Raw genomic sequence first — 27153 nt, 5'->3', positions numbered from 1 at the left:
ACTTTTTTTCACAATATAGACCTTTAACAAAAAATTATCGTATTTGTACGATAATTATCGTACGTATCGTGCGTCACGCGACATGCGCTTCACAGACCAAAAAGTTTGAGACGATGTAATAAAAGTTTCACTTTAAAAAGCAAAATGCAGCAATATCATAAAAATTAACATTTACTCAAAAGAAAACGTATCAGAACTTAATTATATTTACGGTTTCATGGGAATTGGTAATAATGCACGTTAATTTTAAATGTTTCGTTGCCCTGATTATCGGTGTTATAACGTTAGGAGCAAGCCGCATAGAACTAGAACGTTCGACCCATGATTTATATCGTACCTTGGTGTAAACCGTTCAATCCATCACAAACGACACACGATATGATCGACTGAAGCCGCGTTGTTCCACAATTTAGCCGCGTAACTCAACACCGTGCTCTAATGGACCCTGAGTACTTAGCGACTGCCGAGAAACCTAGAACTAATACCACACTAATATGTTATGATTTATAACGCGCAGATAAAAAGCAATGAAGACTTCCAACTTGTTGAATTCACAAATAGAATTGCGGATTATCTAAACTAACTGAAATTGCCAAGATATGTGAGATTTTAAAACTAGACTCGAGCGTTAGACCGTACATACTGCGGTCACTGTGATGAATAGCAATCCTTTAAAGAGTAAGAAGCATGCGCGTTTGATGATATCACAGGTCGAAATTCATGACGAAATAATCACGCAACAAAGGCAGTGACAGAGAACTGGGATACTGAAATTATTATGTCAATATTCTGTGAAAATCATTCAATTTTTTTGGGATTACATATTATAAAAAGTAAAAGTTACCTAAGCCTTCAGTTTTATTTAGAGAGAGCAAGCGTTAAGATGTTTAATAACTTAGTTATTGCTCAAGGTCGAGAGCATAAATTATTCAAGGGAAGTGACATAATGAGAGGATGAATAATACCATAATATACATCTTATAGGGCCAGAACCTGTAAGTATTGCATAAAACGGCGCAGTGTTCGTGATTGCAAATCATTATACAATCAGCGACGGCATTCTTGGTCCAGTCGTTGACCCGTAGTTCCACCCCGTTTTTGATCCTCCTGCCGAGCCCGCAAGCTACGTGACTCTTACAACGTTTCACATCGGGTACCTACTGCGCTTTATACGTCATTACTAGCAATTCGATGATAAATATTTGATTTTATCACAGCACAGACAATGTTACAAGATCCGGTTATGCTCTTAAACGACTGGCAATTTTCCGATCCTTGTGTGATTCAGGTAGTTATAATGAGTTGAGATGAGGATGAGAATTACTTTTTTGTTATTAGAATAATATAATGGTATCTGGAATCAATTCTGATACTGTGATTAGACTTCAAGAAAATTGAAAGTGTAGGAACATCTGTTTTATATAGAATTTGTAAAAAATGTTAAAATAACTGTTGTTACAATATAGATAAGTTAAAAGTGAACTTCACTATGATACACAGGAATTACGACAATTATGACTGAATTATGATAATCATGACTTCACTTTCGTTCAAAATGATATCAGCGGTGACGAGACAGAATTTTGTCGAAAAATAACATGATAGCAACATTTGGTCATTATGCGAAGTATTGACAAAAACTCTTCCGCAATATGTCACTATGTACACTACTTCGATCGGAACTCCAATTCAGATAACATGTGTTTTAAGGAAAATCATTAAACACCGCAGACGACGCACTCGTTTAGTTTACGTGACCGGCCACACGAAAGTGTTATCGACTACCAAGAAAGGAGAACGGGTGTTTTAAGTATGCTAGTGACTGATGTAAAAAAATATTGATCGCCGGAACCAGCTCAGACAAGACTCGAATGTCAACCAAGACAATACAACGGTACTGTGTATGATAAATCATCACCGTGCATCGTGGAGGCAGTGGTAAAAAAATGAGAAAGGAAATATCTATTGGATTCATACTACTTGTATGAACCATGACTTTGAAGAAAGGCTGAAATGAAATTACTGAATGGCATAGTGCATACGACTGGTCTTATTTAGAAAAGATTTTCAGTTTCAGTTTGGATTAATGCGTGGGTTACATAATAGCCACGTAAAGAGTCGGCTCTGCTTAAAAAGAAAATGTCGAGCATGAATACTCGGTTTTCTAGGTCAAATGAAAGAAAATCTCAAAAGGTAACAAACACCAAAACAAATAGAAGTTTCAACACAAATATCTATTTTTGTTGGAATGATATGTTTACAGAATAATAGAATAGTCACACATCATACTAAATTTGATTTGAAACATACATGCAAAATGAAAAACAATGCTAATGAAAACTATATTTCAAATATAGCATCGTTCAATACACACATAGGCACTAAATTTCTCAGTAATGGTAGCTTACTACGTATTCTAAAACTAATATACATATAGGTATGTTAGATAGGTGGGAACAAAATACTGGTTTCGTTTCACATGAGCACATTTGCGATAGAGACAATGCAATGAAATATTTAAATTCCGAACAAATTTATTCGGGGTCTTCATTTATAAACATAAGCAAAGGTATCTTGTGGATTTCATAATAGTTTGTAAATAGTTTTAGATTCACCGCTGTAGCCTCGGTGCTCGCCCAGGACAATAACCGGAATACACCCACGCCCCTCATTCAAGTTGAAACTGCAATGCTCCACTATGTAGGTAGTCGGTAGTGTTCAGTGTACAGAAGGTTAACGACCCCGGGGGGAGGCTGCACTTCACCCGTTTACGAAAACCAACGACCGCTAAGCTCCTAGGTATCCTTTTGTACATACATTATGTAAGCTTTTTAATATCAACGGAGCAAAAACTAATTATTTTAAATATTATACGAGAATCTCTTGGCAGCGGATTTTGTTTCCATTTTTTGCCTAACCTTTGTATAACATTTTTGTATCTGTTTCATTATAATGGTTGTTTATTTTTCTATCATTTTGTTTATGTTTAACATGTTCAGTTAACAAAATGGAAGTTAACAAAATATTTTTGCTTTACATTTATTCCTCGAAAATCGTTACTTGTAAGAAACCCATCAGATTAACAAAGAAGTATAGGATAGCCACTTGATTTAATAAAACACCTAATACTCCAGTCAGTAGCGCTAATAAAATGTTTTACGATCCCAAGAAACACAAGTAGATAGCTAATATCCGAAGAATGAAAACAATAACGTTGTTTGTGTGCTGTCCTTAATGGGAACATCCGATCCTATACTATTATAACATTCGTTTCATAAAATAAATGTTATAAGCAAGGTTCGACGTCCTGAACAATATGAAACTATAACTGCATATATTAGGAAATCATTATATCTTGAAATATAGCATAACGAGATCGTTGTAAGAAGAGTGGATTGAAATTTATTCGTTCGAACAATGAATACTGATTACCGTTCCGAGCTGTGGCCCGTATTCTTCCATTTACATCTAAATTGTTATAAATTTTGTCCTTCACGTCTATTATAGTCTATGTGAGAAGACATCTGTGTGCGAAGAAATCTTACGACAAAATTCAGACAATACGTCTACGGTAAGATAGAAAGTAAATAGAATCAAATTGTACCGAGTTTCTAGTTCGATAGATACGGATCGGCAAAGACTAGAAGTCTAATTATAGTGCAAGCGACAGTCGCCGGCCCTTCGCATGCATTCGCAGAGTCACGTGGACGCATTCACATTGACCCACATATATGAAAATTAACATGTTGACCACACGATTCGTCCAGGTGCAATCGATTCTGTGATCGTATTTCATCAAGCCGGGTCAATAATATCAATATTGTTGACATAGAATCAGATAAAGGAGAAGTAAATAATAAAGCTAATTTCATGTACTTAATAGTAAATAATTACAAAGGGTAGATAAAAAAGTGGAAAAGAATAAGACAATTATTTTGTAATCCACAAGGTTAACAAAAATACACTTATAATAAAAGTCCAGCATCAAAGCTGTGATAGGTAGTATGCTAATTTTTCATAACGATTCGAATCCATCTAGCGAAAGCAGAATTAAATTTGAGAACTTTCAGCCGCCTCCAATTATATACTTCATCAACTGACAGGCCCATCGCGATATAATGAAGTTGTAGAATTAAAGCGATAATCTGTAGTCTCACCAGCATTTCAACAACCAAATAATAAATTCTATAAAATTTTGTTATTTGCGTAACGATTTTTTTATATTAGAAAAACAATAATCCAACGATTAGCTTTGAAAACATTACTGAATACATATTAAACGAGTTATACTTAATTTTTATATATACGTACGCACGTAAGTAGTAATTATATTTTTCTGGTCATCTAAGTGTCTTATATTATAAATGACACTGCCTACACTAGTGATGTTATTATCCATACTAATATTATAAATGCGAAAGTAACTCTGTCTGTCTGTCTGTCTGTTACTCAATCACGCCTAAACTACTGAACCAATTTTCATAAAATTTGGTATGGAGATATTTTGATACCCGAGAAAGGACATAGGCTACTTTTTATCCCGGGAAAATGACGCAATCCCGGAAATCCCACGGGAACGGGAACTATGCGGGTTTTTCTTTGACTGCGCGGGCGAAGCCGCGGGCGGAAACCTAGTGTATTATAATTTCAATTAACCACGACAGGAAGGACAGACCTAGCAACCGTTTCACACTTGATAACCCTCCCTGCATCTGACGATAATATTATGTGCATTCATTTGCTCTTTTACAATATTATCTAAAGTCAACACAGATAAGATAAATTTTCCGTTTACCCAATCACAAACAGATTGATTACGTTACATAAACAATGTAACTTTAGCACTCTACGCTGGATTTAGTCACAGGAATTTTAGAATGTGGTTATTAGAGGTAAACGAACCGTGTATAATATTAAATTGGTTTAACAGGAAAAAACAAAATATAAGGATACTTCAGTACTTCACACTTCTGTGTATAGTTTTGAACGTAATCGTTTGAGAGTAAAGAAAAACAAATACGACAAGAGAGAACGCGGAACCTTTGGCATACGAAATAGCCCTAACGCGCCAAAAGTTGGTGGCAAATCTCAAGGCATTGTTAGCACCAGGTAAGATGTTACAAAACTCACGACGTCAATAATTAGACACGAGGCGAGTTCGTATTTAAATTTTATATGTTATTTTATATTTGAAGCAGTTCCTGATACTTTTCATAAATTCATTGAGTTCAGGGAAATATTGTTCGCGTGAGCAAACAACCTGCCAACTAAAACATCGCATTGCATTTACGATGCAATGACACTTGTATTTAGAAGTAAGCTAATGAATGGATTATTAATTTAATTGGTGTAACTGCTTTTTACTATTATCTACGTACGACGACAATTACGTAATATGTATAGTAATTATAAATAATGCTACATTCGTACTGAAAAATTGCCCTGAAATATTCCTTTCTTGCGTGCGTTATAAATTATAGTACGAATCTAATTTTAATTATGTAAGTACAAAAAGTTACCTACTCGCGCAATTCTCTTTGGAACTGCTATTAGCTATATAGCTTTACGTAATTTTTAAACAAAAAGAGATGAAATTGTGAACTAGATAAATCTGGTTCAACCTGTACAAACTATAAATAACGTGGGTGACTCGGCCTTGAACCTTGTTTCCACTCCGTCCAAACTGTATGGGCGGAATAGGAAACAACAAAGTGAGAGATTTACGCTTGTTATGAAAGTCAATGTTATGTCAGTTTTATTAGCTCCCCAACTACTACCAAAACAAAAAATATAGCAGTATTTTGGTAGATTTTCTTATTAGTGCTAATGACTACTTCGACGTTAATTTCCTTATGCTGTACTTAATTAAAAAGTACCGCATAAGGAAATTAACAGTATAAAAATTATTAAATTAATGTATCTTTATGAGCATTACTCAAACAACATTAGACTACCAAAAAGGCAGTACATTTTCCATTACAGCTTTTGTGTGCAGTATAATTTTATTCGTGACCTCTATGTTAGCTGGGAACGTTTCAGTCGCGATGAACAAAAAGCCAAGGGCTGACTATGGGCCATAAACGCGATACGACTCAGAAAGCACTTACACCGGCACTGATAAAGAATTTCGGGGGCGAATATTGCAGAGACCTACCATAGTTGCTACGTTCTTTATTTCTTTACGACTCGGCTGAAATGAGATTGTAATCCGTATTTTGGTAAGAATTATGAAAAAATAAAACTTTTGATTGATCGCACATTTTAATAAAACTGTCGTTATGCACTTGTGAAATAATCATTTCTATTGTACAATAACTGCGTTAAAAACAACCGACTTCAAACTTGCACTTGCAAAATTTACAAATACCTACAGATAAAAATTCTCATAAAATAAAAACTACTGGGCCTATCCGAATAAAATTTTTATGGGACCAATTCGACACCATCCCGCATCGAACAAAAAAAGAATCACGTAAATCGGTTCAGAAACCTCGGAGTAATCGGTGTACATACATAAAAAAAAAAATATACCGGCCGAATTGATAACCTCCTCCTTTTTTTTGAAGTCGGTTAAAAAGTATACCTAATTACAGTTAAAGTATATCCCGTAGAAACCTTGTATCCATTTTACAGATGAAACAAACTTTTACCTTAACGTTAACACAATTAAAGTATGGAAAAAATATAAGACAATATGCGTGTTACCACGATAATATATTCTTATTTGTCGTCTTAACAGGACTACAGGGAAAATTGTAACCGTGTAATAGCATCGTAAAAATATGATAAAATGCCAACGCCTACAGAACATAAAACCCGCAATTTTCTTCGACTTAAATATCAAATCTCATTTGGTAAAATTACTTTACGTTTATAGAATGCATCTTCAATACTGAGCATTTAAAATTTTATCAGATCGTGGATAGACATAAATTATAATTATAACTTATAAACATCAGGAAATTATAATGAAAACAACGTATTTATTTACTCGACATTGATTAAAGTCGGGAGACATAACAAGCCTATTTAGGATCGAGTGTTTATATCGATTTAATGTTTATAAATGTGTTGACACTGTTGCTTGCAACATTAATAAAATACATTTAACAACAAGTGCAATCTTGTGCAAATAAATTGTATTCTTTAACTCAATGCGTTATAGTGGTGCCAAAAATGTGAGCTTCAGATAATCTATCCCAAGCGCTACTAACGTATAAAATTCTTAATAGATGTAGTCAGATTTATGAAAATAAAACGAAAGCACTGCAACTTAACGTTTTCATAGGTCTTCACGACCAAAATCTGCGAGTCATAAACTGTAACGCAATAACGTTGTGTTCGAACGATAACTAAGAATAAGAGGAAAATTATAGGAGCAAAGTAAAACAAACGGCGCTTCAAATCACAGCAGGCTGTTGGGCAAATTGTTACATAAGCCGCCGCAGCCCGCGATCAAAGGATTACTAACTGGCTCCCTTTATCGGCCGACCTTATTTGAGGGCCTAAGAGTTTGCGTTTTTACGAGATCACCAGTCCAAGGGATATCAATTGTCAAGGGAAATGTTTTTGGTGAGTCCAATTTACTGTGGTTTTATGTTACGAGATTCTTTTTTAATATAACTTTTCCTTACCCTTAGAAGTTAGAACCTATTGAAATTTTAGATTTCATAACCGTATAGCGTGTAATTTAATATTAATTATTATATTTTCAACATCAACATGAGCCGATTAATCAATTTTAAGTTAGATTTATGATGATCATGTTCACAGAACCACTCGTTTTGATTATAACAAGTCGCTGAAGCGCCTACAAAATTTTACGATCCCTCCATCTCTTTTCCAAGTAATATTTCACATTCCAACGCTCGCTGATTGGCAGTCATGTAATAAACTTAATGAAAGAGCTCCTAATAAAGCAACGGGGACTGTACGATCACGATAAGGAATATGTTCATTAAATATCGTTTATAGGTAACATAATTAAAAGCCGTGAGGTGACCGATAGACCATGTATGTGACATTAAAAAAATAATTAAAATGGCACTTACCTTCATACCTGAAACGGAAATTATTGTTTTGCCGGGATTCATAAAATTTACCCGACAAAAACTGCCTTGACGTTTTTACGTGGTCAAAATGTACGTCACTATATTCGTGGTTTCTTGTTATTTTCCGTCTAAAACTACACCTACCTTATGACGTAATTGACGCAGACTACGCTGACAGGCTTCTGTTGTTTGTCGGTGATGACCGTAGCTTGGGTCTGAACCCAAGCGTAGCCGCCAGTTTTGGCGAGGAAGCGGTACTGCCGGGTTTCGCATTGTCCCTTCGAGAACACTGCAACAAACAAACAAAAAATCAGTTATTCAAATAGTCATTTTTACCTTGAGAAAAACGCAAATGATTGAAGATATTAAAATCAAATGATTACCACGTTAAGACAAATTAGATCCGTAGTAAATGATCTGTCGCACTTTATCTGAAATTAATCAAGGGGACCTCGATAGAAGAAAAATGGTCCTCGTTCGGACAATTAGAAAGGACAGGCAGGCTCGTAATAGCAAGGGCTTTAGCTAAGTTTATTACTTCCAATGTAAGCCGTAAAATCGGATTATAAATGGGTTCTGATACCACTATTAATAACAGGATTCCAAAATATTAATGGTGTATATGGATTAACAGCAGGATACCGTATCGAAACAGGACAATAACGCTATAAAAATGACTGGGAGTGACGGTTTACTAGTTGATTGTAAAACTTGTAAAGCATGTGAAGCAACGTTTAAAACCTAATCAAGATATATGGTGACATTAATGGCGATTTACAATTTAAGAACCATAGTCTTTGATATCAAATTTAAATTTCATCACATAACAATTAACAATCATCAATTAGCTATTTTAACCAAGAATATATAAAACGCTTTTTATTGGAACATTTCCCGATAGCACAAAACAACAATTTTACTGTTCTCGATACACATTCAATGTTCAGACTTCAGTTCGGTTGCGTGTCTGATGTTATTACCGCAGAACTGGGCTCGCTAGAAGCAATCGAATTAACTTAAGTGAACATTGCTTTCCTTCTAATCGGGGAGCAATAGTGCCTTATTGCTAGGCTAATGTCTCTGTCAACTTACTTGTGACTAGAGCAGAGTGCTTTTGCTAATATTTGTAAGCTATTCTTATGGGTTTTTGGAAGTCATATCTATTATTAGAGCATTTCCTCTGACTAAACATTTCTGCTAATGCTGCTAAGTCTCAGCATTTCAAAAAAAACAATGTATTCCTTCGCAATTTTCATGGATTATGCATATAAGACCTAAAATAGGTATTTCAAAGTAGAATTATTTATCACAACATGGCTCTGTATTTAATCTGATTGAACAAGAAATGAATATAAACAAATTCCGATTTAATTACAAAAGCTGTTGTTTTGACTCAAAGGGGTTATCGTGAGATTTCAATTGAAGACCAAAATAAAATAACAGCCAAGTAACAAACATGAGGTCCAGATAAACATTTTGACGAAAATAAAAATATTGATGATATTGCATCCGATAATTCAGTACTTAAATGAAAACAGAAACATTTCCATTGAACAATTGAAACTACATATCAACACTTGTAAAGGAACTCATCAAAAAATAATTCGGAAGATAAGAATAATGCTCAAGCGATATTCTTATCATAATTCACGATATGATTATGTCACTACAGATAACATAGAATGCTCGAGTGGTTCATTGAACTGCCGCCAGTCAATTCGACATTGATAATTTGAGTCTTGAATTGTTGTGGACAAGCACACTTTGTGTTTCACTAGCTGCTCGGCCTGATTCCGCCCGAGATGATTTCTTTTTGGTAGTTTTTCAAGACTTATCTAATAGTTATTATCTTTCGTTTTCGCAGAGTAATAAGTGGTGCAAATAACACCTTGTACATAAAATATTAAGGTAGATATAGATGTCTTAAATGTTCCAATAATATTATCCTTGAAAACTTTGAAATATGGTCTCGCGTAAAACCAACTCCCTTCTTCATTCCCAATAAGATATTATGTGAAAGTGGTTACAACTTGAAAAGGAAAATATATATCTAGCAAAAAATGAAAAAAAAAAAACATATCTAGCAATCGTTTGGCTCATTTTATTACCAGCAGTGAGGTCAGTCATTAAAGGAAAATGTTTTAATAATACTATGTGGAATTTTCGCGAATGTTCACAACAGGAACTTGGGAGGCATAAAAACAAAAATTGGGTTAAAACTCTTGGAAATAACCGCTGCAGTATTTTTAAACGGAATTGCAAATAAACCTGCATTACAACGACAGGTGAAACGGCAATCACATTTGAGGCGTAATGATTCTTGCAAAAATAACACGTTTCAATATTTTTCCAGGTTAGGTTCAGAGGAGTTTCATAACTTTAAAATAAATTAAAATTGTCATTACAATTCAATATTTTGTTTGAAAATGAATCATTTAGTTAAAATGCAAATAAGCATGTGATTTGAAAAAATTATTCAGTAGATACATATTATCATCTTTAAGTTTTAACGCCTATGAATGTATTGGCTTGCATCCAGTATCATGGATAATGTAGGGTTTCAGCTAAACGGCCCATGAGATGCGTTGGCGGAAATAACCGCCTTGATATAAATTTAAACTGCTTTAAATATATCATCACAACCTTTACAAGGCACAAGTAATTATGACTTATATAATGCTATTTCATTTTATTATGGAGAATTTCTAATATGATGAAAAGTTCGAACTCTCTTCTACTCATAGCGAAACAATCTTTAATTCATTAGAATAAACTAATCAATTAAACTGTTAAAAGACTATAACATTTCGTTTCTACAACTAACCGATGCGAAGTAAAGCTACCCTTTTGTTTAATTGATGTTCCGCTAATAGTCCGAATTTTAGGATTGGAGAAGACGCAATGAATCAAGCTGACGACGGACGACATAACATTAAAACATCCACCGAATTGCTTTACAAATTAATTACTTTATTTATTTCGTTAGCTTACAAATGAACCGAAGTTTCAGTGTCGTTCGCAATTTTTATTAGATCATGATGTAGCTAAGTTTAGCATTTACGACTCAAATAAAATGACATCAATAGGAACAGCAATAGTATGATAAAGTTAGTAATCGAGCTTCGTGCGCCCGTCTAGAACCTAGGGAAGATATTTCTCAATCTTTCTCTTCCTGTCTTATATCCCAACAGCACTCGCTAATTCTAATGGTTCACTCGTTTACCATTCCAAGGGGCGTCTGCTCATTCGCCTTCCGGAGACATAAAAAATCCAAGTTTTATTAGCCGCCCGCGACGACACAATAATTTCGAGTGCTCGTAAAATTTACCGCTTGTTATTCTCCTCTGAAATGAGGCTTCATATCTTTAGAATTGGGGCCGCATATTCCTCATTAATGTTTGTGACAAAAACTTCGTAATAGTTATGGCACTAAATATTTCATACCGTGTGTTGATTAGTTTGGCAGTTGTTGAACGTTTTAGTATGGAAACTGGCAATTCGAAACATAATTTAGTTGCATATATTCAGTGTAATTATTACACACGGTGCATGAATGTTTTGCACATAATGAAGTCTGTAGTGGGTTATCATGATAATGTGAAACCTAGTGGACCATGACACATAGACACTCCTACGATAGATATATATCAAAGTCAGCAGTCAATATTAATGAATATAAAGAAAATAAATTAACCGATATACAGCATAAGATTTAATTATAAACTGACATCGTGCATCTATTTTATCTGTATTTTAAACTGGATTTATAATTTTGTTTGGAAAATTTAACGCATATCAAATGTGAATATGTTACAGGCCTATTTAAATAACTTTCAATGGTGTTAAAAGCGCTGCTTTATTTTTAAAAACCGGTACACAAACGACGTACTCATTTCGAGACAAATTGAAGTCAGTACTAAGACATTATTTTATTTTAACTAAAGCATTGCGATGCTTCTGCGAACGTTTTACGTCGTCGAGTGTCGAAATTACAATTCAAGGGACGAACCGTTTGAATGAAAGCCTTCCGGGGGTTTGTCATAAAGCCAGATAACTTGAGATAAAACAACTCCGCTTTGTGAAGCTTAAGGCAGTTTTAGTTCATTATTCTATATATACAATATTACAATTAATTGATCATAAACATAAAACACGCTATAAACTAATAAATGTAGGTACGAGCGCATAGTTTTAGCCACACGACATTTTACACGGCTTTTAATATTAAAACAGTGATTTATAGTACCCACGTATCTAGATATACTTTGTGTAGTCATGCAGACCTGTGCTCAGCATATTTCGTGCTGTAATTTTGAAATTTTATGGGTTAAATGCTTGTTGCAGATTGTTGTTTCAATATAAATTTTAATGGCATGGAATTATTTAATTTAAATGGCTGAAATTAATAATTGTAAAATACAATTATATAGGTATTATAATAACAATGAAATAGAGCAGTAGATTGAACGAAAATATACAAGTTAACTGAATAATAAATAATAGGTAATTAATAATTTCGGATTAAAATATAATCACGAAATTTATATTTCATGATATACGTACATATATTACATGTAGTTAATTTAGGATAATGTGTTAGCTGTATCACTAAACACGAAAGTTTGCTAGTCACCCCAAAAACCCACGTAAACATCCAATTTCCTATTAAAAAGGACCCCGAGTCCATTTGAATAAACCTATTGAATGTGGAATGTGGATAATGCCAGCTCCACACTACCGGACACGTATTCTATTCAAATGAAATTCGTTCAAATATTACAAAGAAAAAATATTGACCGACGCACTAGGACGGTCGCGGTGTGACATCGATTGTACGCTCTGTTTATTTTCTTCGCGTAATCTATACTTATATTATAAAGCTGAAGAGTTTGTTTGACTGCGCTAATCTCAGGAACTTGTGGACCGATTTGAAAAATTATTTCTGTGTTAGATAGCCCATTCATCGAGTAAGGCTATAAGGCATATATCATCACGCTAAGACAAACAGAAGCTGAGCAATGCGGCTGAAACCGCGCAACACAGCTAGTGTTAGCTATAAAATGGCAAAATATAACATCTAAACAAAATTCATTTACATAGAGACAGCTTTAGCTTTCTGGCTTAACGTGAAGAGGGTGAGTAAATAAAATCTCTTGGATAAACTTGTGTCCAGGTTCGTTGAACCCGCACAATGAGAATCCATGTTAACTTCATCTGTAATACGAGCCGAGCGGTCGAGCGTTTCCAAAATAGCAAAACCGATATGACTTATATTTCAGTTTCTACTGCGTGTTTACATAATCGTAAAATATTCTATAGCCCTGATGTCCGTCAATATCACTCGCATCGGGGGTTGCCAACCGTATCACTACATAGTATAAAACAAAGTCGCTTTCTTTGTCCCTATGTCCCTTTGTATGCTTAAATCTTTAAAACTACGCAACGGAATTTGATGCGGTTTTTTTAATAGATAGAATGATTCAAGTGGAATGTTTTAGTATATAATTTATTAGGTTTTAGACAAAGCGGACGAAGCCGCGGGCGGTAAGCTAGCTAAATCATAAAGTACGTAAATATAATATTTGTACATAAATAGTACGAATAATAAAATATTTTGATGGGTCAGTTACTGAGCTTTTTAAGTGTAATAGGTAACAAAGTCAAATGGAAAATTAAACAATAATTCTCAAAATAAAATACCTTTACGCATACCTACCACTTCTTCCTTCAATTTGCTAATATCATATTTTTTGCAATGTTTTGCAAAATACAATACTATTTTATCATAAAAAAGATGACAACCCTATTTATCTTGTACACGTTCACGTGTCTTCAAGCGATATTATATAAACGCCATTTGACGTAGTACATGTACCTATAATTAACCATTTTTATGAATAACGAGACTCGAGACTCGATCAGTTGAAGATTCAATGTCGTACTATAAAATTATGTAAATCTTTATATATGATAACCATTTAAAAACGTTTTTGTAAAATATTAAGAACTAGCTTGCCACTCGCGGCCTCGCATTCAAAGAAAAAACCCGCATAGTTCCCGTTCCCTTGGGATTTCCGGGATAAAACCTATCCTATGTCCCGGGGTAAAAATTAGCCCATGTCCTTTCTTGGGTATCAAAATATCTCTATACCAAATTTCATGCAAATTGGTTCAGTAGTTATGGCGTGATTGAGTAACAGACAGACAGACAGAGTTACTTTCGCATTTATAATATTAGTATGGATAAATCCACATATTTTTTTTAACAAAACGCCCTTTAAATTGTCAGTATTAGACAAAATTTTAATGGGACCAACAAGAAGGGACCAGTTTTCAAATAAAGATAGAAATATCTAAATCAGTTCACCCAGTCGATAGTTCTGAAGTGTGAAATAATTGAGAACCTCTTCATTTTTTCGAAGACATTTCATTGGAAGCTTGTGATTTGAAAATAAGAGGCTCAACTGAGAATATAATAGTTACCCGTGAATTTGATATTGTATTTTACATAATTAAATTAATTACGTAAAGTATAATTACCAGACAGACGATAAATTTTGTTTGTTTTAAATATGAATTGAAAGATAAATTTACGATACAATAGGTAAGGTATATTATACCTTCGACGATACCAAGTTACCTGATAGTATCAACTTCAAACAATGTTATGTACAATATTATGTACGTGTTGTGGTATATGACAGGTATAATAGTTGTACATAAATCTATTAAAAATATATTACTCCGTTAATAATTTTGCCAATTCAAATTGCACAATTTTTAACAAGTACAAGGTGAATCAATCTTCATATTTCATTTTTTTATTTTTTTTCTATTTATTTATTTACATCACATAGAAATACCTATATTACCTTATAGCCAAAATAATAAAATCATATCCACAATATCAAGACCGCCACTTTCTAGCATAGCAATAGCACGTAAAACAATACCACTTTAATTAAGTACACCAATTGTTTTTATAAATTCGCGTCGGCGCCAATTGAAACGCAAACACGCGAACCCTGTGTGACTTCTGTATCGGTCATTTATTTATGTAATCTACATAATATTGTTGATTATTCGTTCAAGTCCAAGGCGAAAAATCGTCGTGTTATTTAAAAATAAAACGTTATATATATCAATCTAATTGGACTGTTTCAGCGCTACGAAAAACAGAAAGAAATATTGAGCAAAGCTTTTAATCTTGAGCGCTTGAGATTTACGTCGCTCTTGTGCAAGTCTTTACAGTTTAAAATCCAATAAAGCATTCTTTACACGGTGAGTCGCAAGATTCATAGTAAACAAATTCCCATAGCATTCTTTTCGACATTCCACGGAGTACGAGAAAATTCTAATCTACAAAACAATTCATTACACCCACGATAAAGAATTTAGGGGTTTTGCCAACATTTGTGGATCCACAGCGACCGGTTGTTAGTTTTCCCTCGTGTTGATTAATATCACGCACTCAGTGTGTGATTCGAATATTTATATTCGGTATCATCATAACCGATCCTATATTTGTAGGAACGTAACTCACATACTCCAAGCGTTGTTATCTTCGATAAGACTATCTGGTATCTGGACCAAAATATGTAATTGTAATAATATAATGACGTTCATTTTTATTGTAATTGCAACTATATTTCATTATAAATCGATTCAATGCTGATAAGCTCATAAACTGAAGGGGATTTTCCGTAATTAATTATCAAAAAACTTATGTAAACGATAAATGCGGAAAAGAATAATCACAAAACGCAAAACTTATACAGCCTATAAATCAGTAGGTAGCTGTTTATTAAAAAGTCGCATTACATATTATCTGTAAATCACGGTTATATTTACAAACAGCACGCATGCCCATTCATCTGGCCAGCTGTTCGATGCGTGAGACCGTGCCGTGTGACCTCGACCGTGACCCTGAGTCTAGTTCAATTTTTCACCAAATATAACATCCAGATTGAACGCGGGATACGAAGGATTTTTTATTTTATTAACTTGCCAGTAAGGTACAGATTTGTGTAACTTCATTTAATATTCAACGCGTTGCTGTAGTTCTAGCTTTTATAACACCTTGTTAGGCGCGTAATAGTGTAACTAAAGGCGTTATTACGCTATCTTATCTCATAAGAAAATAAAATAGCGTCATAAAATATAAATAAATACTTAAATATAATTTCAGAGCTGAAAACGTAAACACTTTCACTAATTTCCAAGTACCGTTTTACCGAAGTCATAAAACGGATATAATTTACGAGTCCATAGTGAAGAATGCGTAGGCGTCGCCCAAATTATTTTACGAGACAAAAATAAATCGAAAAGGCACCTGAATCTTGTATATTGAAATGCGTGACGACAGGAGAGTTAATAAAATTGAACCTGAATTGTATTACCTCGAATTGATCGTAATCCAGTTTTAAGCGTTTACGTGAGGATGCCATTTTTACTGTCGGCGATTTTGTAGCGGATCCTTTATCCTTAACCGTAAAACTGTACGGGTATTCAAATAAACAAACATACATCTTGTTTATTTGAATGCACGTACAGTTTTAGATTTGATCTTTAGTAGTTAATTGGGTAATTTGTTAACAATTTGACATGTTTTTTGTTGGCAAAATTGATTAACAAAGACGTACTTACTCGTGGAAATTAACGGATTTTCGCTAATTACTTACTAAAAACAATATTAAATTATTTGAAGAATACGGGCATAACTGTAATAGTTACTTCATCCTATATGACGTTTTAATCAAATTGAATCTAAGGGCGGCCGTACACGGACCGCTTCAAGCAGTTGAGACCGACCGCTTGAAGTCGCGACCGCGCGGTGAACTATAGGCATTCATGCACCGCCGTACACGTGACGGCTCGAGCCGTCGCGACCGCTTCAAGCCGTCAACTGCATGACGAAATTCCACTGTGCCGTTGACGGCTCGCGAGCGGTCGTGAGGCATACACTGACTGCTCGAGCCGTTGACTGCGCTAGAGCCGTCGACGGCTCCCTATACCCCTGAAAATCAATGACTTGACTAGTCAAAAAAATCAACGGCTCGAGCGGTTGGTAGCGACGGCTCGAGCGGTCAACAACCGACGGCTCGAGCAGTTGACGCCGACCGCTCGAGCCGTCCGTGTACGTCGCTCAGCCGTTAACTGCTCGAGCGGTCCGTGTACGGCCGCCCTAAGAAAATCGTATCAGAACTGTAAGAGCCAGCGCACACGAGCAACTTTGTCTCCGAAACTATTTTGTCTCCGCAGCTATTTTATCTCTCCCTCCCATGGGCTAGTATGAAAGTGCGCGCACGTAGCGACGCAACTCCCCATACAAATTGATGGGAGAGACAAAATAGTTGCGGACACAAAGTTGCTCGTGCGCGCTGGCTCTAAAGATGTAGCTATCATTGACAATAGCTAGGAAGGTAACAACTAACAACACATAAGGACTTCTACACGTGTGAGAGTTACGTATGATAATAGTCGTTAATAAAACTGTTTATCAATCTTCTTACAATTACTTTTAAAACCAATTTCACAACTTCACGATATATTCTGGTTAGCTTATCTGGTATTATGTATTGATTTGAAATATTCGTCAAAAAGTGTTACATAAAAATATTTATAACTGGTGAAACTGGCCCATATTACAAAATGTTTTTGAGAATAATTAAGAACGATTAAATTTATGTGAATTTTCAAGACTAACATTGTCTTCGCCTATCATAAAACAGTCTCGAGTTTGCTTAATGAATTTCACCTCGAGCGTTCACATGTAAAATGTAAACTGTTAAGTAAACTGTTCCTTTGTAAATACTAAAGTTGTTCAATTTAATTTCGCCTTCCCAGCAGGGCTGTTATATAAAACAACAAAGAGTACGGGCACAGTATAACAATATTAGTACGGGCACGCCTTGCTATAGACCGTCGCAAATGTATGAATGTTTAAAATTTAAATGCTCGAATAAAAAATTAATGCTCATACATACATCACACAGGGCTACGTCTCCTAACCTTACTTCTCATATTTACATATTTTAATACCTCAAATTTTAGTAAGGTGTCTATTACCGCTTATCAACATCAATTTATAACCTATAATACACCAAATTAATACCCTTGGCGCGTAACAATATACCCACACGAAACCACCCACGCGACCGAGGGGTAATATCACAGTAAACAGATACAAACAGTAGCGCTACTCCCTACAAAACGTTCAAAACGGCTCACTCACACAAACACACGTATCGACGAGATTTCAAAGGGATACTTGCTGATGCCCGCTTATGAGTCTCGTCGATGCGTCTGCTTGTGTGAGTGCACTGTATCTAACGTTTTCTTGGGAGTTACGCTACTGTTCGATCTGTTTACCGGGGTAATATTTTATCCATTGTTAGGTAACAAGGTCGAGAAAAGCGACATTCGTAAGAAATTCTCTATTCCCGGCTGAATATTAAGCATTCCCCTTGTGTTTACAAATTCAATTTGCTGCTATTGGCGATAGTTTGATAAGTTATATCGGATGTATCTGAAAGCGATATATTCACATAATGGATTATTGAAACAACGTTGTTAAATAGGCTCATGTATGGCATATTGTTGTGACATATATTTAATGAGAATATATCGTGGATCCAACCTATCCATATTCCTTAGTTGTATATATATATAACTAGCTGTTCCCCGCGATTTCACCCGCATTGCTCCGCTCCTGTTGGTCTTAGCGTGATGATATATAGCCTATAGCCTTCCTCGATAAATGGGCTATCTAATACCGAAAATATTTTTCAAATCGGACCAGTAGTTCTCGAGATTAGCGCGAATAAACAAACAAACAAACAAACAACCTATCAAACAAACAAACAAACTCTTCAGCTTTATAATATTAGTATAGATTATATTACATTATATTTTGTATTTTACTTCCTATATGCAGTTTAATTATAAGGTCGTAATATTGTATATTGAATTTCAATCCATCTATTTCAACTCATAATCTGCATGGTATTATCATGACGAAAAGTTTATACAAAGAGACGTAATATAATTAAATCAATTGGATTCAGATTTGCCTAGCTCGAAAGGTAAGCAAGCGTGACACACGCCAGAATATGTAAAAATGTATCTTGAACATAATTTTAAAAATGTAGTTAAACGTGTACCCAAATGTCATGACTATTCACTATACTGATTTAATGTATTTAGAAAGGATTCAAGCTCATTGATATAATTTGTAATTCGTACTTCTCTTGAATATAATATTAACAATCGTAAAAAATATCATCGTAATTACAACATTTTTTTTAAAACAACTCTTTATCGTTAAAACAATAACAATGAACAATAGTTAGCTAATAATTTCTTCATAAGTTCATTAACGTAAGAAATAAAAATATTGAAAATAAATTCTGCTAGTATTGTTACGAACACAAGCAATACAATATTGAAAGGAGTTTTTACTCTTTCACAAGGGATTGGGTGAATTTTTGTACATAAGAGAAAGCGCGAATGAAACGACGGACTAAAGATATCTATCTGGGTGAATCAATTTTTAAAGGTCCCGATCATAATTTTCTCGTATTTTTTTTTTTTACTTAATTTTCAACATTTTACTATTTCATTTAGAAGATAATTCTTCGTAGATTAAGATTATATAAGCAGCAGTGATGTTGATTAAATACATTTGTGGATTTAACTTCACGAACCGATCTATTCACGGGAAATAATGTCCTTTGGACAACTTACACAATAGTACTTTTTTAAATGTTAAATTCCCTTAAGAATTAAAACAAATTCTTCTAATATTAAATAATAAATAATATTTTGATATTTGATCTATTTACACCCAAAATACGAAATATTTTTATTAAAATTGAAACGAATGATGTCTTTTGAACAATCAAATAATGTTTCATATATAAAAAAGTTTCAGTAAAAGCGGAAATAGTGATATTTTTTACAAAAAAACTATTAAGGCGAGGTTGTTACGTATCGTATTATTGATTTTACTTAATTAAAATGAACTGATTCTCGATAAAACTGAATGAATGAAGTATAATGTGATTTTCATATGGGGACATCTTAGTTGTAGTAGTAGCGTCTTGATTTTTGAAATGTTAAAATTACAATTAAACTAGACATAAAATCGCGTAATAAAAATGTGTTCCCGAAACAGCCGAGTAATAAACAAAACATGAACTATTTAACTGTTAAAGTATAAGTTTTATATAATTATTGTCCTATGGACAACCAAATTGTCCATGGTACAACCACTTTGGTTGACCAAGTGACTGGTTGTCCGCGGGACATTTTTTAAATTTTGAGCCGCCAAGCATATACTATTGTTATTTTATATATTAATCTCAGCTCACACTAAAATATAGACGAAAGCGCATCTCGTGTAGTATAATTGATAACAATGCATCAAGTACTTACGTTTTAATCACAGTTGTCTGACGGACTGACAAAAAAGCCACCCCACACTCACCAACAACGCTCGGACGACTGTTGCAGTGATTTTATACAAATCAAAGTGGCGTTTGAGCCCGACAGTTAATTATTGTGTTTAGCTTGTTGTTTAGGAATCTACCGCGCCATATGTGTTTTGGTTTCATAACTAAATTACGGTTGTCTGTGAGACCTGTGTCATGTAGGTGATTTATGGGGACAAAAGTAAAATGCCTGAAAATCGTATTATATCCAATAAAAAAAAATGGTTTGTATGTTTGGATGTCAATAATTATGTACTGAAACAAGGAGTGTATTTGGTATTTATGGTCGTGATAGTATGTGTTCGTGATGCGAAGTTTGTTAATGCATTGTGGCATGGGGACAAATGTGATAGTACTGGAAAATTGCATTTAGTCCCTCGACAACCATGAAACAACGCACAAATTAATAAAACAAGTAAAATATTGTTCGCAATAATGCTAGAAAATATTAAAAGGAATATAATTAAAACGAATTTAACTCTTTATGATTTCATGTTTATTAATTATCCTTCAGGGACATGATCCGTACACGTCGGACCAATAAAAGTTGATCGACCCATCTACTCTTTTATACGTAAGAAACGATGTAATATGTAAAACACAAATCTCAGTCAATAACAAAGGCTTTAAGCGTAACGAAACAAGAAAACCCGAGGCGTAATAAAAACAAAAGATAACACCCCTAGGCAAGTTAGGGATGTCTTTAATTAACTCATTCTGAAAACGTACGGCGTAATAGTTTCTGCTATTTCAATACTAAAGAACTCCATTTACAATTAACTTAAAAATCACAAAGTTAATTAAGCAAGGACAAATATTCTTTTTTTTTTTTTAATATAGAATTGACGTTTTAGGTGTCTTTAGGCAATTTTTATTCATTTTATCGACGATAAATTATATGAAAAGCCTTGAATAATTTTTGTGTTATATTATTTCGTAATCTCTTATTATCCGTTAGAGATAATATTAAAATTTTATCTCGTCAAGTACCATGAAGAAAGAGCAGCATAAATTGAGGTGGATACAAAGACGTCATCAAATAATTTAAATTTTTACAAATTGTTACAAACCTCAATATTTCCCTATTTAACTTTCTAATATACAATTATTTGCTATGTTAATTTCGACCTCAATACGCTACAACACAATGGAAAATCTTGAATAATTAACCTAAGATATCATAAATTTCCCCGAAGAATTTATTGGCATTGGAACTAATAAAAAAAAAATAACAGTGGGCATCACATTGCGCGTGGTATGTGTGATTGGAATAACAAATAAAGAACAGTTAGATGTAATAGTTAAAAGATTGAACTATTGCGCAATTCCCAATGACAAAGATCATACACGTATTATGGTCAATTGGCAAATTGTTAGCGAACATTATATTATAGAAGGTATGAACTCTTTATGGGGCTCATACGAAGGCTTTTTATTCGCGTTTGCTTTTAAATGGAATATTATAGTACAGTTTCACAACAATTTTGCAATTGTTTTATCAATACTCATTTAGACGCACGTAATGATAAAGATAAATTCTATGATATTAATCGGGATCTTTTTGTAATAAATAGATAATTGGTCATTTGAAGTTTTATTACCACCATAATAATATTGTCGCGGCGCGCATGCCGCACGCTAAGCCGGCAGTAGGTTTTTATTATATTTAAAACATAGAGATAAAAGAGACAATTGCCTTTCATAAAAAATATATTACATAAATCTAAAAATGGCGGTCAAACTTATGAACTTATGTCATTCATTAAATAATAATCGTTTGAGCCTTGAGAATCTTGACTGGACTGTGTGTTTTTTGGTACGATGTAATTGTAATGGAGGATTGTTGAAATGTATTTTTGATATGTAACCGGTGTCTGGGAAATAAATCGATTGGGCGATTTTGGCTTTTTATTTACACCATCCCCACATATATATATTAAACATCTATGATATCCTATCCTACTAACATTGTAAATGCGAAAGTTTGTGAGGATGTGTTTGTTACTCTTTCACGCAAATACTACTGAACTGATTACAATGACATTAAGTACACACATAGACGGTGTTAAACAAACATGATACAGAAATTAAGGCAATAAAAAATGATTTACTTTTGTAATAAAAAATGAAGCTTACTGTGATATAAGCATTCATTTGATTAACTGATTTGAGATTTAGAAAGGCTGATTAATTATAATCAATTTATCAAAAACGAGTTCCTAGTCTAATCACTTTTAATGATATAAGCTTATCACTAATCAATGATTCATTTCTGATTTATACCTATTAAGCCTTGTTTCCACTTGAGCATGCTCAAGCGAATGAGCGGCTCATTTGGCCGAGCCGCTCAAGTGGAGACGTCTGAGCACGCGCGGCCCGAGCATGCTCAGGCGTCTCCACTTGAGCAGCTCGGCCAAATGAACCGCTCATTCGCCTGAGCATGCTCAAGTGGAAACAAGGCTTTAGGTACTAAGCCTTTAAAACACTAAGGCAAAATGCAAACCTGTTGCTGTTACTAGTGGGATACGCACATGCGTATCCCACATTTTATACATATAAAATACACAATTAGTAATAATAAATTGGTACTAAGAAAAACTATGTAAAAACATTTATATACCACTGCTATAAATGGTAAGGCACATCTCTATTTAGAGGAGCTAAATTGCCTAAACAAAAGCCAATACGAATTACTTGAACAATTCATAATAAAACAATTATACATAAATCAAACGAAAGCGCCATATAACAGATCTCAGTGACTCAACGAGTGCCAAAAACATATCCGGTTGTTAAAATAACCACGTAAGAATAAAATGCGATTCTTACGGGACGCTGACGTTAATGACTTGTATAAATACTTCACACCGTCTTTAGACACACTACAAATATGCTAGTAATCCTACTAATCCTACTAATATTATAAATGCGAAAGTTTGTGAGCATGTGTGTGTGTGTGTGTGTGTGTGTGTGTTTGTTACTCATTTACGCAAATTCTACTGAACCGATTACGATGAAATTTAGCACACATATAGAGGGTAACTTGGATTAACACATAGGATAGGTTTTATCCCGGAAATCCCACAAAAACGGGAACTATGCGGGTTTTCCTTTGAAAACGCGGGCGAAGCTGCGGGCTCAAATCTAGAATATAATAAGCACGCTATTTATAGAATTGTAGTTAAGCTAAACCGCGTTGCCGTTAATTACTACGTAATAACCTAATTTTCATTTTTAAAGGAATGTATAGTAAAGAATTTTCAATAGGTAATACAAAAATAGAAAGCTATTTTAAAGCTATTCACGTGATCTAGTATGATGAATTTGGCACAAATAAATTATTTTATTATTTTCAGACTGCTACCGCCATCTAGTTTGCGACAATAGCAACGTTATCACGTCATGTTATCTTAATTCAAGGAACTAACAATAGATGGCGCTTGACAATAAAAACCTATAAGTATAGCTACATTTTTTTCTTCGTGGCAATGTACAAAAGTTAATACATAGTATGTTGTATATATTTAAATTTTTAGATAAATAAATAATTACACTTACGCGACTTGAATTGATGTACCAAAGATGCGCTGTCTGCGGCGTGATGGTAGTCGTATGCAGAACGACCGATCAACTCGCTGGAGTCGAATCCAAGGGTATTCATTAAACTGCAACAAACATACAAAATATAAATAATATAATATTAAACTTATTGTGTTGCGAACGCTTGCATTTACCGTTAATGACCTTTGTATTATTGTGATGACGTTGGGTACCTACCTTTTATACAATTTCAAAAATCTATTTACCGGAAATAAAATTGAAAATGTGTTCATTAGATAAATAAAAAAATTAATAAGTTTTCTTGTATTGAATAGGCTTTAAAAAATATAAACCCCATATGAAGTAAATATTCTAATCCAATTAAACAGGTGTTTGACGTTTTTATTGCCTGGTTATTACTAATCCTACTTTTAATAATTTTATCTGAAATAAAAAGTTACAGTCGCTGAGTCGCCATGGTACGAAAGGTTACTTCCAATGTGACCTATATCTATATGTTACATGTTTAGGTTATGTTTACCGGTACATAGTTAACCTTGAATGACCTATCGCCAAACCTATTTAATATTTGTTTCATAAATTTAATTATTCAATTATATACACTCCTACTAGTTTAAAATAGAGTAATATATAATAAAACACGTATTTACTACATTAGAAGTCAACAAAACTACTTACTAAAGTAGTATCCGAATTCAAAAACCCCGCCATTTCATTTAAATTCACAAAACAAAAGAACTGCACAGAATAACAACAAGGACACTTTCATAAAACAATAAAATCATCTACACTTCACAAATCACAGCACCATTTGCATCATTTCCATCACTTGGTACGTTTATCATGTACTGAGCACAAAACAGAATCATGTTTAACCTACAAAATACGTTTGAAGGTGATATTTTTGTTGATATTATACAACCGAGTCGCATGGGACGTTGTGAAGGTCAAACATTACTGTACGAAGCGTTACCTAAATTCGGTCAGGTAATACGGCGGCTATTGTAAACAGCGCCATCTTGTGTTAAAATACGAAACTAACGTAAAAACTTTGTTATAGTGGGACAACAATAAATTGTCGTTTTATCAATGAATATAGGTCACATAATAAAACCTAGACCTCAATACATATAAAACTATATCTAACTTGTACCAAAGTAATCAGATGGCTACTAGTATAAAACTATTTTAAGTGTTGAATATGCATGCTTTACGTATTTGTAAGGGAAATTGCAAAATGTCTTAACCATATTCATATGTTTTATGATACTGAGTTAAATTACTTGAATAACAAGCATGTCAGATATTACCTATAAGGCTAAGACAACCATAGTAACAACAAATTATTCTTTATCTCATTTACCGCAGTTTAACAACAATATTTATGGGTCTTGATAAAACGTTAGGTATAATATAATTTGTGAAACTTGAAATAAAAAAAAAAATTATCCTTAACACCACATAGAACTTTGTCAGTTCATTTTGTAGTCATAAGATGCAATTCAAAACTACAACAAGAAGAATACATTTTTATAAAATCTCCTACTAAAAACACCTAAAATAAAGATTTTATATTTAAAACTATCTGTGCGGTAGCGGTTTACCCGCACATGAGCCTTAACCAGATAGCTTAGTATAATTCTGGTAAATAAGCTACAGCCCAAGTATCATCAAAGCCCAAGTTCAGTGGTTTTCATGTGAAATAAAACAGAAACATATATCCATACCTCCTTACAAACTTTCGTGTTTATAATACAAGAAGAATGTTTTAAGGATATAATAGACAGTGTGTCAAGTATATTATGTAAAAGCAGGAACAAGGTAATATAATAAGCAGAAATCAATGAAACAATAATCCTATCAAAGTGAAATTGATACTTAAATAACGGACGATTTATTCATGGTAAGTACAAGAACATACATATTTCAAGAAAACTTTTTTTGGAAAATTCAATTTTTATGGTCACATAAATAGTGAGGAATTTTTAATGTTACCCACATTATTTAGAACTATGTAAGCACTCGAAATGCTCAAGATTGCGTTGAGAAAGTAAAATAAAATATACAATATTAGTTACAGCGCACTCTCGTGATTAGTTCCTACACTTTTTTAACAGTTGATTACCAGAAAGATGGACGTTTTCAATTCGTGGCGTATCTCTCTTGTGTATACCGAAGTGAGTTTTTAAAAATATAAATTTGACAGACTAAAAAATTAATCATCCAAAATAAACCCAATGAATATTACCAGTTCTTATTGATTTTTTGTACTTATATATTACTTTTTTTTGCATTTAAGAGAATTATAAAAGCGATCCTTACCCATCATCAGTGTAAGTAAACTTCATATCCAGACTATGCTTGGACAGGAACGTCTTGCTGTCCAGAGGAATCTCAATATTCGACGGGTGCGGTATCGGGCGAGCTACAGCCACGAGCGCGCCATTTTTATTGAATTTCTTCGTGCCGTCCTTACTGTCTTCGTCTTCCGTGTTGTTGTTTTCAATTATCTTGGCTTTTTCGTCGGTTAACATGTGGCCAGTGACGTGTATCACCTGAGGAATAAGGGGAATTAATTAATGGATATAAATTGAGAAATTTACTAGATAGTACATATTTTGATTTTCATTTTCAGAGGATGAAGTGGTTTCAATAAATATAATAAAAATCGTTTATTTGTTTCAGAATTTGTTGTTTTGATATAAATGGCCCTTAAAGGTCGAAAATGAACAGAATTACAAGAATCAACACCTGAATATATGAAAAATGTGCTCATCTTTGGAATTTCTCATCGATACCTAATTTTTCCAACCCCCCATACATGTAATGGTGTTGGTAATCCTGTTCAAGTTTAATAATTTTAAATTGAATGTGTATATTGTGCTGTATATAGAGGACGAAAAGAGAATGTCAACCACATTGAGTCGAATGAACAAGATTACCACCCCATATAGCGGGGCAAGGAATAATGAAATGATGGAGAAATACATTATATTTATTCACATAGCCATTTTTTTTAATTTGTAATATTGTATATTCTATGCATGAGT

General features: G+C 33.8%; 1 protein-coding gene across 4 annotated transcripts in view; it reads right to left on the bottom strand.

Annotated features, from left to right (window-relative positions):
• LOC123699868 overlaps positions 1-27153 on the bottom strand; it is a 71177-nt gene that overhangs the window by 10190 nt on the left and 33834 nt on the right. For all 4 annotated transcript variants that reach the window (XM_045646915.1, XM_045646912.1, XM_045646913.1 and 1 more), the window contains exons 5-7: positions 26426-26658; positions 24101-24207; positions 8196-8340 (exon numbers count right to left, since the gene is read on the bottom strand). In XM_045646915.1, coding sequence (XP_045502871.1) covers positions 8196-8340; positions 24101-24207; positions 26426-26658 — 485 coding nt within the window. The remainder of the gene's footprint in view (positions 1-8195; positions 8341-24100; positions 24208-26425; positions 26659-27153) is intronic.

This window comes from Colias croceus, chromosome 18 (genome assembly GCF_905220415.1).
Source record: "Colias croceus chromosome 18, ilColCroc2.1".
Taxonomy (NCBI): Eukaryota; Metazoa; Arthropoda; class Insecta; order Lepidoptera; family Pieridae; genus Colias; species Colias croceus.
The sequence above is the reverse complement of the archived record's forward strand: the minus strand, read 5'-3'. Positions and strand labels throughout refer to the sequence as shown.